General features: G+C 44.3%; 1 protein-coding gene across 13 annotated transcripts in view; it reads right to left on the reverse strand.

Moving 5' to 3' along the window:
• plecb (plectin b) overlaps nucleotides 1–14,640 on the reverse strand; it is a 101,484-nt gene that overhangs the window by 20,264 nt on the left and 66,580 nt on the right. For 8 of the 13 annotated variants that reach the window (XM_079274922.1, XM_079274929.1, XM_079274927.1 and 5 more), the window contains 17 exons: nucleotides 14,301–14,362; nucleotides 11,935–11,949; nucleotides 11,188–11,277; nucleotides 9,702–9,779; nucleotides 9,459–9,551; nucleotides 8,067–8,233; nucleotides 5,306–5,421; nucleotides 5,083–5,186; nucleotides 3,824–3,943; nucleotides 2,972–3,067; nucleotides 2,755–2,882; nucleotides 1,827–1,920; nucleotides 1,251–1,405; nucleotides 779–1,106; nucleotides 610–687; nucleotides 349–510; nucleotides 63–167 (listed from right to left, as the gene is read on the reverse strand). In XM_079274922.1, coding sequence (XP_079131048.1) covers nucleotides 63–167; nucleotides 349–510; nucleotides 610–687; nucleotides 779–1,106; nucleotides 1,251–1,405; nucleotides 1,827–1,920; nucleotides 2,755–2,882; nucleotides 2,972–3,067; nucleotides 3,824–3,943; nucleotides 5,083–5,186; nucleotides 5,306–5,421; nucleotides 8,067–8,233; nucleotides 9,459–9,551; nucleotides 9,702–9,779; nucleotides 11,188–11,277; nucleotides 11,935–11,949; nucleotides 14,301–14,362 — 1,991 coding nt within the window. The remainder of the gene's footprint in view (nucleotides 1–62; nucleotides 168–348; nucleotides 511–609; nucleotides 688–778; nucleotides 1,107–1,250; nucleotides 1,406–1,826; nucleotides 1,921–2,754; nucleotides 2,883–2,971; nucleotides 3,068–3,823; nucleotides 3,944–5,082; nucleotides 5,187–5,305; nucleotides 5,422–8,066; nucleotides 8,234–9,458; nucleotides 9,552–9,701; nucleotides 9,780–11,187; nucleotides 11,278–11,934; nucleotides 11,950–14,300; nucleotides 14,363–14,640) is intronic. The other 5 variants (XM_079274924.1, XM_079274930.1, XM_079274928.1 and 2 more) reach the window with 1 other exon arrangement.

A 14,640-nucleotide genomic window follows, 5' to 3' on the forward strand; every position in this document is an offset into this window, starting at 1 on the left:
TCAGTAGCTTTTACACAGCGTGTGGATTTTCACTGTTCAGCTGGGCTTATTAGCGTAATTACTTCAACTGTCTTCTTGCCGGGATGTCCGTCCCTGATAAGTTTGTCTCCTGTGACCTGGAGATCATTGACTTTCTTCTCCCTCAGCTCCAGCTCTCGCATGAGACCCTGAAGACTCAAAATGAAACAGTTAATGTCAATCTTGGTCGGAAAAAAAAACAACAACTCCTGTGCATTCATTTTATGACTTTATCCATAAATATTTCACACAATGGGCTGGAATTGGAGACAAGATTTAGGAAACTGAAGCACGTGAACGCAGAATTTGAAGTCCACTCCTAAAACGCACCGAGTAGTTGTCTTTCTTAGCCATCATGTTGCTGTTCCTGTCGCTCCAGTCGAAGTTGACCTCCTCCTCTTCTTTGTCATTTAACCACATCATTTCCTTACTGGCAGCGCTGATGTAGGCGTGGAGCGAATCCAAGTTCCTTAGGCGGGACTTGGAAGAGTTCTGAAAAAAAGATCAAAATACAAGCAGTTTAAAAAACAGCTTTCAAACACCTACAACCATAACTTAAAATTTGTGCAGATTAAAATACTAAATATTTACCAGTAGCTTGCCGTACTGCAGGTCCAATTTCCCCATGTATTGTCTGTACGAGCCCTTGCCGATAGGAGATAGCTGGCTCTGCAATAAATGAGAGATGCGACGGAGGTTACTTTTGAAATCAACAGCACAACATCGTACGGTGTGCGATCCCTTCTGGTGACGGTGCTACCTCGTCGGCCCTGGCCCGCTCAATCTTGGATCGGAAGTCCTCCACAGTTTGGTGCAGGCCTCTGTGGCTGCCCAGCTGGGACTCCACAGAGGGCAGATCAGAGCCCCACTCCGCCTCATCGATGCGAAGCTGGTTCTCCTCCACCCACGCCAGGAGGTCTTTGACATAGCGGATGGTGACATCATCCAACTCTGGCCGCACCCTCGTGGAGCTCTGCTGGAGTGTCTGCGTCATAGAAGCCTGGCTCGTCACAGTCGTCACAGTGGACTTCAGGCGAAGGTTGTAATCGGTGCGCAAGTTCACCAAGCGCTCATGGAGGCGGTAAACCCTGTGGCGATGAGAAACACAGAACTTTTATACTGCTGATCTTTTTTTTGGGGGGGGGGGATTCAGATCTGTGTCTTTCAACTGTTTTGTAACACGGTGTATTACGTCAAAGGTTCACTTGAATCCAAATACACATTGCACCAACCTGCGGTACATCTGTTCAGCCTGAGGGTGGCGCCCGTCCTTGAGTGTCTGCACATCGTTGAAGAGCAGGCGGATCGCGTTGTCGGCCTTGTCGAGCTCCCGCTCCACTTCTGCTGTGTGCTGAGCTGGTTTCCCCGCGTTCAGCAGACGAATGTCCTGAAGGAATGAGAGACAATTAAAAACATACATTTTAGACTGAGAGAATATAAAGGCGTGTGACAGTGATGGACATACAAGCAGCCACTTCTCTGCCTGAAGGATACTAGAGATTGCATTTTTTTCTCCTTTTACTTTTCTGTAGCTTTGCGTGACATATTTTAGGTGCATTCTTCTCTTAAATGTCTGATTGGAAGGATGTTCATAGTTAGTTTTTGTTAAACTAAATAGCATAAAAGAGGCTTAAAAAGTCTGTCCTTTGGACTCAAATAGACCAAATTTATAACTGATATGTATGAAAAAAAACTTTAAATCCCTAACTCTTCACAATGAAATAAATAAAAAAAAGCCACAAGGTCCAAACAATCATCTGCTTCGTGAACACACATTGAAGAGTAGTATTTCTAATGTTAGCACTCACCGTCTGCAGCAGGGTCTCCAGGTGGCTGAGTTGGCTATCGCAAGACCCCGACTCCATCTGGACTTTACTGACAATCCTCTGGAACCTCTCGAGTCTGGATAAGATACGATCAATCATAAAAAAAATCTAAAAATGAAGCTCAATAAGACATTCAATTGGAAAACCACATTACATTTAGACCAACAGAAGCTTAAAATCAAAACTGACGGCCACCTGCGTTGCAGCAAATACTCCAATTTATGAGGGTCACTCACAAATGCCATTCCTCAAGCCTGTTAGAAAGATTACAGTTACAGCTACCAGACAGTCAGCTCTCCTCGCCCGTCGTGTCTCCTGAAAATACTCTGCACGTAACAGAGCAGGGTGAGACGAACATGTCCTCTTGACAAAGACATCCTGTCTGCTCACTCAAGTCACTCCTCATCTCAGAACCATGAACAAGGCTGTCAGGCTGCGAGATGACCGGACCGTCTCATGACATGAAACCACCCCATTATCCAGACATGACGCAACGCGACTCTACATTCTGTCTCGTTTTGATGCAGAATGTTTGTCTGTCTCCTACCAAAGCGGGGGAACGACGCAAAACAGCTGCAACAAAAAATATATGACGGTGAAATAACATTGTTGTTTGATAAAGGAGTAACTTAATGTACCTAATGTATTTTAGCTATATAAGAACGTAATTGGGAATGAGATACTTTTATGATACCTTCATGAGCACAGCTTTGGTGGTGTGGGAAGGTTAGCAGGCTAGCTAACGCAAGAACCCTCAGACTAAAGCTGGGCTACTAGCTAGTTGCATTTTTCTTTAGTTATGAGCTTGATAATACTAGAAACTTTATTCTTAAACTGTTCTGTCTTATTTGCACAACACTCCTTGGTTGGGGGGGGGGCACAAGTACAATGAAAATGAATGAAACCTAACCTCTCAAACTCTATCCTGAGCAGCCGTTCTCTTTCCAGAATGGTCACGTGAAGTCGACCCCATTCTTTCTCCACATCAATGGGATGGTAGCCTGGAGGGACCTTCACCTGACCAGCATGCACGGCACTCTGTGGGCAGGTGGGAGCACAATGCGTTGGCTGGCACTCAAAAGAACAGAGCACAATGAAATACAAAAGGACAGGACGGTTTAGCTTGCCTCAAAGGACTGGTAGATGTGCTTTGACCGGTTCTTGTCGCCTTCTTTCACTGGCAGCTCCGTCTCTTTGAACTTCAAGAACTGGCGCCAAAGAAGCTAAAGAAAACAAAATAAAAATACACAAAAAAAGAAAGTTTAAATCAGTAATATCTTATCTATATCGTCATTTGATTTATGTCTTGAATGACATAATGTTTTGGACATTTAAATGAATTTAAAATCCTAATTTCCGAAATAACATAAGCACATTAACACCTCACGCTACAGTTTTAGGAGTCTCTACACAATGGCGTGCTGTCCTCTGTTCATTCCCATGACTGGTGTAAATTGAGTTGAACTTATAGAATGACTCAATGACCTCACTGCCTGCATTACCAAAGAAAACTGTTACTCGCTCTCAGACTTATCTGCTTTAAAAAAAAAAAAAAAAAGCACAGCCAAACTGCTACTTTGGATGATGCTGTGTTGCTGATAATTTCACTTCAGAGAGAATTAAGAAAAATACTAAAGTCACGCTAAGCTTTTATTCTGCAGCGCTGACAGGGAGTGGTTTCTCAGGATTAGGTTCAGCATGATCTGCCTTTTGGCTGCATATTCTCAGCACCGACAGGGCCCCACCTACAGTACAACAATGTCTGGGAATACAGTTACTCTGCCCGCAGTTAGACATTATATAAGCGTGTTCTTTGATCCAGCAATGGAAACCTCTTTTTCACAATACTTAATACATATTAACACATGCAATGTGTTTTAATTGTTTATTATGAGTAAACTAAAATACTAAGATATTTGTGCTCTTCAACAAAAGACAAATCTCTTGCAGAGAGGCACAATATCGGCACATCATCTCACCTCCATCTCCTCGTAGCTGGCAGGGAACTTCCTCTCCTCAAAGATCGTGACATGGTGGCGGATCCACTGCAGCAGAAAAGTCACCAGCTCGTAGTACTCCTGCCAGCGCAGCTCCAGCTCCTGCAGCCAGCACAGCAGAAAACACAGGCAGGCGTTTAACAACAATAACAGATAGGGGGGGCGCTTATTCCTCCCGCCTCGCCATGTTCGATCGCTCGCGCACCACGCTAAACTCAATTAGGCGCCAAACAATCCGGGTCTTGTGTGAGTGGACAAGGAGGCAGAGGTGGAGGAGACAGTGGAGGGGGAGGAAGACAATGGTGGGAGACAGACAGACAGACGGCAGCAGGAGAGTTGAATTTAAAGAAGCCGTGTGTTTGTAAAACTATGAAGAGTAAGAGTGTTTCAATTTGTGGAATGGTTTGGATATAGAACTCAAGCAAAGTCCAAATATGAATCTATTTAAGAAGATGTGCAAACAATGTCTTCCAAGAGGTATCGGGGTGAGGAAGGGTCGGTTGAATGAATGTGAGGTAATTGCCAATCGGTGGATATTCGGGTTCAACATAATGGCATTGGGGTAGTAGTTATTTATATGACAAATCATTGTTTGAGTTATGGAGGTGGAGTAAGATCATATCAGCGTAAACTTCTTCTGGCTCAGACATGTAATATTTATTTACATTGTTGATTTATATTGTTTATGATAATCTCTATTTTTAGAGTCAGATATGTTTATTGTTTTAGCATTTTATTGGTTATTTTTGTTTTGCTTTTTTATGTTCGAAATAGAAAATAAATAAGCAAACAAATGAATAGATGAATAAATAAATATATCTCTGGTTCTCCCAGAGTCATTGGTTGCTGTTACTAGAAAAGATGCAAGATCAGCATTCACCTTTACTTGTTTTGAGATACAACAGGACATTAAATGCACCAGCAGCATACCATTAGTCCAATGAGTGTATAAACTACGATACAGTATATGTTTTATGTGAACAGATATGAGCTTATGCCCTTTGGCTGACGCAGTGTAAACAACACAGGTTGCTAATGTCCTGTGATACTTGGTTTCACAAGACTTCTATTTCTCTCTGAAAGCAGCGGTGAATGCTCTTAACAAAAAGGCAAATTTATAAGCAGAGTCACAAGCCCGTTCAGGTTTCAATAAATCTGATCAAGCTTTCAATCAGATCTAATTAGAGCAAACGTTTGTGTTCGTCAACCCAGACTCATGGTCTGGAACAAGTTCTGCTCACGTTAGATCTGGCGCCATCGTGTACATCGATCCGAGGCATGGCATCGTACAGGGATGACACATACGTGATGATGGACTTCTCATCAGGGTGTGCGACATCGACATCTGAAAGGACATCTCATTATTTCATGTTGCAAATGAATACCGATAATCAGTAACTAGACATAATGCAGCACAACAAACCAAATTATTACAAGATGAAATGGCCTCTGGGCCAGTCTTACCCTCAGGGTCCAGTAGGCGGGTCACCCCCAGGTCGCTCTCTGCCACAATGAAGGCCTGTTCCAGGTTCTCCAGGTTGGTCTGTCGGTACACGCTGCCCATGTCGATGAGTCTGGGACTAGGGGAACACAAGCATGGACAGTTAATCACCAGGTGATAAGTTATAGTAATCTTCAGGGGGGGGTCGAGTGAAACGTTTCACAGGAGTTTAATAGTATGACCGACTACAATCCGCAGTGTAAGGACGTGCATTTTGAGTCTCCACAACAGAACTGCCACGATACATTTGATATCAACGTATGAGAGTAACCTGTAAAGCTGCAATTCAAAAGTTTCGCTTTCTATGCGCACATGTTGTGTTGTATTTTCAGCCTCAGAAATCCAAAGTTGAAACTTGGGAAGTGGGATAGAATGGAGGGCTAAATGCCAATAATATAACATTAACATGAATAAATAATTCATGAAGTCTGTACAGGTGGCTGTGCTTGTTTAAGACCTTCTGCCAATAGCTACATCCCCATCTGCATGAGCACCTGCATTTTTGTCCTCTGGGTGTTTGACTCTGCCTGGCAGATGTCAGAGCATCTATAGCTGGAATATTAATTCATAAGGGCAGCTGATGTAATCACAGCTGACACATTTTAAATAGGCAGCCGCCCACTACTCGACTCTCAGGACATAAAAAAAGGTAACGTCTTCAGAGTGCAAAGCAGGATGACTGAATGCACCACAAAACCTCATCTGTCACACATGCATACTTGACCATTACAGAACTTCTCATCATTATATCACAAACTGTTTCAAACGCATTACCAACTCCACAAATTCAAAAGTGCAATGCATATCCCTGCAGTACTGATTCCGATATTTAGTAAGCAAATCCAATACGTGCAATAAGTAACGGATGGAGCAGGTTCATACAGCTCTCTGATGCGTAGAGTGGAACGACCTGCATTCTGCCCGCCAGCAGGTGAAGCCTCCACGTGGCGGATTTCTCGCACGGAGTACTGCTCTGTCGGCCTAGAGGAGCTGCTCACGCTCCGTCCCTCTCTGTCATGAAAGCCACGGGACCTGCATCCGTGGCACAGCTCGTCACCGCTGGAGCGGGCCCCCGAGCTCTGGGAGCCCCGCCCCGAGTCCCAGGAGGATCCCTCCGACGGGATGTCCTCGCACAACATGACCACCCTGCTGTCCGCATCGCTGACAGATCGCGACACGCCGCCAGTGAAGCCGATGCTTCCCTTCTTCTTCTTGGACTTCTTCCTTATACTGAGCATCTTAAGATCTGCAGGACGGCCCTCGTCCAGCGGCAAGTAAAAGAGGTTTTGCTTCACAGATCTTTCATTGGCTTGACGGTTGCATGGAAATCAATCCAATGCATTGTCTCAGGTGTCCATCAGCACGTGAAGATCCCCTTAATCCTCCTGCAGGGTTGCTGAGATGAAAAATCCTCCTCGTGGTGCAGCCCAGTCACTGCTTTTTTTCCACGTGACGTCTAATTCGACTGTTGCGGCGTTACGAATTAAATCAGTAACCCTTCACACGCCTACATAAACCATGGACAATTCTCTGGACGAGTGCACATTCTGCTCCGGGATGCTCTGAACTGTGCCTACACACGAAGCAACGCCACAGTTTTCATGTAGCAGCCACAAAGCGCCACAGTCACGCCCACACACCACACCCCTGACCGTTATGAAAGGCAGCACTAATCCAGCCTCAGGTGTCTCCAACAAAGAGAGAGAGAGAGAGAGAAAAAAAAAAAAAAAGGTTTCAGGTGCACGCTCCAGTTCTTGAAAAACTTGCCCCTGCAGGCATCCCTTTCTTTCAATGCATAAAGACTCTTAACCTGCTCCGCCTTTAACTCTCTCTCATCTAATACCACGTTGCTGTCTGGACTCTTCTGCACGAATCCCTTTGTTGAAACGTCTAAAAAGAAACCAACCAATGGCAAACTGCATTCACAAATATTCCTGAGAAACAAACGGGCATTCATTTCCCAGGATGCCACCACACAAAGCGATCCTCAACCACTAATTATGCCATAAAGACACACAACAACTTGAGGGGAATTAGCATATTTGGTGGTCAACAGCAAGGACTTTACTTTGACTTTTTAATACCTAGGGTTAGCAAACAATCTAATAAGCTAATCCTGATTAATAGCGTGTTACTCACGGCCAACGGCTGTGCTATTCGTAGCCTAAAGGCCTCAAATGTTCATGGCGAGCCATTAATAATGCAGCTTTTATTCGAGCTGCAGTGAGTAGAAAATTGGTCAACAGAAGACGCTTTTATGAGAAGGTTTAATCAGACGCAAGTGAATGATTTATTTAAGCATTGCGATATAGAGGATCTGCACTATTAAAATATGTTTTTTCCGTTAAAATAGTGGTCATGTCTGACTGGAATAGACACATCTTGTCAGTACTGAAAGTGGGATTTAATTACAGAGCATGTTGAATCCGGCATTGTGAAGCGGAATTTGACATTTGAAAGCTTGGCAAAGGTCCCACTCCTGGTCCAGTGCACTCAATATATTAAATTAAACTCATGTGTGGTGTCATGACAAGACACAGCCCCTCTGGTCCTATTACAGGACCCCTGCATCCTTTTTTTTTAAACTTGACATTTAACAGTTAATATGTGTCTCCAAACTGACTCACATGCCAGTGCAATGACTCGCGTGCTCTCGCTACCGTTTGTATCGCTGTTATCATTTTACAATGCAGCAAACAACGAGTGATAAATTGCCCCACTCACTGGTGTTTGTGTATGACAGCGTTGAAGAGCTTGCCGTCCCTCCAGCTGGTGGTGAAGTTATCACAGCGGATGCTCTGGTAGCCGTCGGTCATCCTCTGGGACCAGAGCAGCAGCTTCTCCTTGGCCGTCATGTCTTCTGACTGGCCGTTGATCTGAATATCTGAGATCTGAAACAATATGGATCCATATATATATAAATACAAATGCACTGCTGGAAAAGGTGGATGCTGTGTTAAAAATGCAATGTTGGTGAAATGTGGAAGAGATAAGTCATCAGTGGAAACCATAGGATGTCATTTAAATGGTTGCAACCCATAGTTCAATTAACAGCTTTCATCATTCCTTGGCTTAATGTCTTTCCTGGTTGTCTCGTCTGTTAACATGCTCAACATTTATCAGGAGTTCAGTCGATTTAAGTGTTCTGACTTGGCTCACAGGATGCAGCAGGATTTCTGTCCTGAAAAACGGCGCTTTTAAATTTGAAAAAAAAGTGTGTGTGAATATCAATGTGTTTGCGCCATTCAAATGCATCTCCTCTCACACACTATCGTGCAAATCTGCAAACGTTTTTAAATGAGGAATTATTCAAAAAACAGAATGGGATGTGATTTAAATTTTTTAACTTGTAACTTTTGCAGATTTTTCTTTTTTTTTTTACCTTCTTCAATGAAAAGCATGTTGACAATATGGACCACTCATCTGGATGTTTTGATCATGTCGATTTTAGAGTGACTATTTAATCTCAGATCATTTTTGTACATTTATTTTAGAGCGAACAATTCTTATTTCCTCAGTATATTAAATCAATTGAGGATACTCGCGTTTTTACTGAACATTACTTGGTAAGACTGGAATTTTCCTCTCCCCTCTGATCTCGATGACTCACCAGCCGCCACGACCCAGCTAAGTTCCCTCTCTATTCTAGAAGAGTATAAAGGCTCATTATGTGTATCCACAGGGCACCTTCACCGTATCACCGCTCTCACCACCAGTGTCTCCTTTATTTCCCATGCTCCGCTTTTTGAAACCCGAACCTGAATCATTTGACATTATAAGGCGTGCCTCTGCCAGTCAGGCTGGTGCCCAGAGATTTATGCATTCTTGGAAAATGACTCATACGTACACCCTGATGGTGTTTATGTTCTTTATGCTGTTCATAAATCAGCCAAAGCACACCAAACATGTGGCGGCGGTGTTAATATGTAGCTGTAAATGCTTCTAGAAATACGGTAAGACATATTCCGTGTTGGTTAGAGAATGTCAATTTTGAAAGGGAATTTGGAGAGCAGAGAATCCATTCCGATAGGTTCCAGGAAACAGCAGGTGGAGATCCCAGAGACAGAGGTATAGAGCGATAATATAACGGAACACAAAACTGACAGAAGAGGAGACCTGGAAGTGGAGGATGATGGTCCATATTAACCCCAGGGTGAGCTTGGGGTTCCCATCTGCTATGTCATCGTTTCTGATGTTAACCAGCTTGACCTGAGAAGACAAAACGCGGTGCGATTATTTTCAGGATTACAGCATCTGGTGAAAACACACACACACACACACACACACACACACACACACACACACAACAGGGTGACTTGTGACAGGGACAGGTTCAATGTCTCCTCATATGTTTCGTACCTGCCGGTGTCTGAGGAAGTCCAGTGCTATCTGTACATTCTGTAGTTTGTGGAATCTCATACGGCCCTTCTCTCTGGGCTGAAGAGGAGGGGGGGAAAAATAGATGTTTGGTTACATGATGGACACTAGACTGTCAGAGACGATACTTCTGGTATACTCATGGTGAAGGAGAACGAAAAGCATTCAATCAAAACAGAGAAATGATGGGGAGGAAAACAGGAAATCACGTGGAAAGACATTTAACAGAAAGAATAAATGAAGTAATAACTGGAGAATCTTGGATATTTTTCGAGGATTTCAGGTGAGTAATTATTTAGATTTTGTCCTGTTGTTCACAACCATCCCACCCTTGGGGGAAAAAACCCTTTAGAATACTAAATACAGCAGGAAGTTAGCAGTGGCCGAGCCACGCTTTTGTTTGATTTAAATCTACTGACAGCAAGATAAGAAGAGCTCATGATGCTCAGTTTGTCCTTTGAATTTCAAATGTAAATCGGGAAAGTAATGCTGAACACAACATGAAAAGTTCCTAAACAAATACAAACGCCTCGAAATACTGCAACGCAAAACAAAGCCCAGCTTGAGCCCAAAACTGCATTAAGTTAAAATAAAGTGTCAGCAGCAGCAGTTAGTTAGAATCCAGCAGCCAAATGCTTAAAGCGAGCATGTCAATGAACGAAAGAAAGGAAAAAGGCAACAAAACACTTGAGAAAGCGCAGATGAATAATAATGATAATACAATAATTATGATAATAAGAAATGAACTGCTGTAAGTTATCGACCCACTCACCAACCCAGCGGTCCTGACCACGTCTCTCTCCCTCAGCTAGCCCCAGCAAGAGCAGCGCAAAGAGAGGAGGCGAAGGCCAGGCAGCAAAGATCAGCACACACAGACAGAGGTCACAGCGAAGAAAAGGAGGAGGAGGAGGAGGAGTAGAGAAGGAGAACGGTATTCATCAGGTATAAGTATAGTTCACACACACACACACACAGGCCAAAGTGGGGTTAATGTGTCAAGGCTATGGAAGCGTTCAGAAGATGAGCAGAGCTGGAGCTGGTGGAGAGAGCGGTGAACTACAGCAGCAGAGCAGCCTCTATACAGAGCTGGTGTGTAAGTTCTAGGATTCTAGTTGAAGACATATGCAGACTACAAGGGTGCATGAGAAGTCACATATGAATACAAACTAGAAGGATAGTTAGGAAAGACAGAAAGGGATCCTGGGCTCAAGAGCCGCCGGTAAATGAGTCTTTGTTTAGCGAAGTTCAGCTCAGGTTAAGCCTCTGACTTGACAACGTGGCTGCGACTGGTTACGACTTGTTGACACAGGGATGATATCCCAGCTCGACGAACACACGTACTCCTTGTGTAATTAGTCTGGATTAGGTTTTGGTTCGGAGGACGTCTGAGAGGTAAAAGATGCAGAGCTTGGGCAGACTTGTCGGCCCCTCGTCCTGGTCAGAAGTCAGACATGGCGGCGGTACTCACCAGCGTATCCCCAGAGAGGACCTCCAACAGCGAGATCAGGTTATGTCCATCTCGAAGGTCTTCGTACAGGTCTGTCACGTGACGCTGCGACTGCCAGGACAAAGGGAAAAGAGCATGTCACAGGGATTCAAGAGGCAAGCACCGTGAATAACACCGACAACCCCATATCACATACAGGGACAGCTGTTCAGGACTAGCAGCTGGGACATTTCTTTTAGTGACTGAGGCGGAACACAATAAATCACAATACTGGCCTATTTTTCCAAATGTTTCCAAATGTGCTGAAGCTCAGCTAGAAGTGCTTCACACTGATTTGAGAACTGCTTTTTGTTTTATATATGTTTACAGTGCTCAGAGCGTTCTCTCCACAGGTACAGTTCTACCCGGGACAGGAATGCATCGCCGTCAGCAGGCAGGCCCGATTCCAAATCCAAATATCAGCTGTCATCCCTGAAAAGTGATCGATGGGACCGCATAACAGCCAGAGCAGTGAGGTAAAAAACGCAAAAAACACACATAAAATCAAATGTAACACAAAAAAGCCCAAATGAATCAGAAGTGCACTCCCTGGTTATAAAAGTGAGGTGTGGTCTACTTGCAACCAAGACAGTTGTTGTGGCGATGCCAGAAAACACAAGATTGGAAAGGGGGAGAACAAAAACAAATTGAGGGAGGTCTCCATGCAAAGTCATGCCCATGACCAGACACATTTAGTAGAGTCAACCGCTGGAGCGTGCCAGTACCTACCTCTGCCCTCCGATGCTGGGTGAAAGATGGAGGAATGAGAACAGATGGATGAGCAATGGAGAATCGGAGAGAACAGAAACAAAGGAGAGAGAGAGAAGGGAAGAAATAAATGACAATACAATGAAGGGCAATGATTTGGTTGAGATGATGGACACGGCGGCATACGGGACGGACAGATGAAACACAGAGTGGTTAAACTTCTTTCGTTTGTCGTCTGAGTGCGTTTCGGTCGTTATGTGTGAAGGAGGCCTCGGCCCTCGAATGGAATGAAAGCGCATCGCCCTTTGCAAGTTGCAACAGCGGCTCATTTTATGTCGGCAAGAATTTCAATACAGTTCTCCAAACCTTAGATATGCTCCGCCCCTTCTGGCAGAGCCGAGATGAACACATCTGGATGCGAGTGGAGTGAAGGCAGCCTGCACTGCCACCACTAGGGTTCACTGTCTACACATGCAAAACGTCCTCCCGGGGGCGATGTTGTGTGGTTTGATCAACTTGTGTCGAGTACTGTAATATAATATTCTCGAGCTGCACGCGATTATTAAAAACGTTGAACATCTTAATCAAACACTGTTAAATTCCTTGGTTCAAATATAGAATTTTGCAATTATCTTGTAGTGTATTTCCCTGGTGTGTACTTAAGAGCCAGCTGTCATCGCCCCTCAATTACTTCGAGGCTCTGCTCCATGTGACACTGTTGCAGCTGAAAGGTAAGTGGTATGCTGTACAAACAAAGCTGCTCTGTAAACTTGTCACGGTGAAAATCGTTCGCGCACATGGCTGACCGCATCATCCTGGTCATCATCCTGGTCCCTCCGCGTGGAGACAAACGCTCAAAATGCTTCGGGTTTAACGTGATGTTTTTACGACACCTTGCGCAATTCCTCTAAAACTCCCAAGGGCGTACTTTCAACACTAGTTAGGTGTAATATGAAATCAACCTGCAATGATTGTAGTTTTCAATCAATGTAACATCAAATGTAAGATGATGCTCGAGGCAGATGTTTTGCTCTGCAGCTGGTGTGACATTATAAAAAGATGTACTGCGCTGGGGAGCCAGCCATCAGGCCATTAAATCAGTTTAACATCAGTTTAACCTGAGAGGGGCAGTCTCGCCGACCGAACATGTGCCTTTTTATTTACTGACATTTTCAGTGGCTGAATGTAGGCGGAGATGATGATCCCTTTCTTCTTATTCGTTGCTCTTCTTAAGTTAAAAGTTATATTTTTCATACCAAATATTGACGTGCAATCCTTAAACTTTTGAAAACAGAACAGTCATGCTTATACTGTAGGGTTCGCTATCAAACCGTACCATATCGATGTGAATATCTGCAATCTATGCAACTTCCCACACATCAACGTCAGTTTAGAACGGGCATGAACGCAGGTAGACACCCAGACCCGGGAGTCTGTGCAGCACATGTGCTACCGTTGGCCTTAACCGCCGTGGGCCCTAGTCCGAGACCAGAATTTGCCTTTTCAGAAGGAGGTAAATGAGTCCAGATGTCTGTGACTCACCCTCCAAAATTCACAGTGATCACTAAAGAGGAACAAGAGGATCTACAGTACGTTCTCATAGTCTGTCAGCAAATATATTGCACCGCACATTCATGGAAAGGAAAACACTCTTTGTGCTTTTTTCCCCTCTTGTTCCATTAAAAAAAAGAAAGAAATGAATGGCCCTGTGTCTGTGGAGTGAATGTTCAAATAATGTGGAAGCGCTGAATGTTGTGATGGCTGTTAATGCATTGCTGCCAATGGGAGTTTTCTGGAACAAAAGTGGCGCAGGCAGGGGTATTTCTACTGCATGTGGGAGGGGTATTGTGTTACGGGGCTCATTTTTCACTCGTAATGAGGAACTCCAGAGTGAGGAGTTTGGCCCCGTCTTCCCCCGAAAGCATGATGCATCAGCCTGCATTCAGGTCGTAGTTTGAGAACAGAGCGCGAGGTCGGCGAGAGCGGACGCCCGCTGACGGATGGTGTACACGCTCTCCAAGCTGATGACGGACTGGACTTCTGGTTAGCCTCCCCCATCGCGGTGCAATGCTAAAGACAAGGTGTGACACAACAACTGCCGAGCTAATGTGTGTTTGTGTGAGGGGGTGAGGTGTTTCGGTGGTAATCACTTCCACAGGGTCAGTTCCAATGCACAGGTAAGGGCAGTCAACCACATGTTTGTGAGGTTCAGAGAAAGGGACATATATGTGGGCACCTTTTGGTGAACTTGCATTTTTTCTTTTGCACAAGTGTACCTCGGGAGTGTGACAATTAACATGGAGCATGACACTGTAGGCGTGTGAGAGCTTGAATGTACCTTTAGGGTAAAGAATAAGAAACAGTAAAAGTCAAGGATGGCTCCTCACCTTTATCAAGTGCTTGTTCACCCATTTTGTGAAGGTCTTTTTCTGTACTCGATCTCGTTCATCTGCAAAAAACAGAGACGCCACCGTTAATCATCAGACACGTGTGAGAAGGAAACAAAATCGACAGGACTTTTGTGAATGTAGCCTAAACCTTTAAAAGTCGTGCGCTGTAGCTTTGTGACGACGGAGGTATCGCGGTTGGAAGCTCCATTTATTTGGCATAAAAGCAGCAAAGGAAAGAGGAAATCCCCAAAATGCCAGACTTGTTTGATATCTGTAAATCTGACAAAAAGATTCATCACCAGGTTAAAAAAATGCCTCTTGACTGTGCACGTCTGCA

This window comes from Melanostigma gelatinosum (genome assembly GCF_949748355.1).
Source record: "Melanostigma gelatinosum genome assembly, chromosome: 9".
Classification (NCBI taxonomy): domain Eukaryota; kingdom Metazoa; phylum Chordata; class Actinopteri; order Perciformes; family Zoarcidae; genus Melanostigma; species Melanostigma gelatinosum.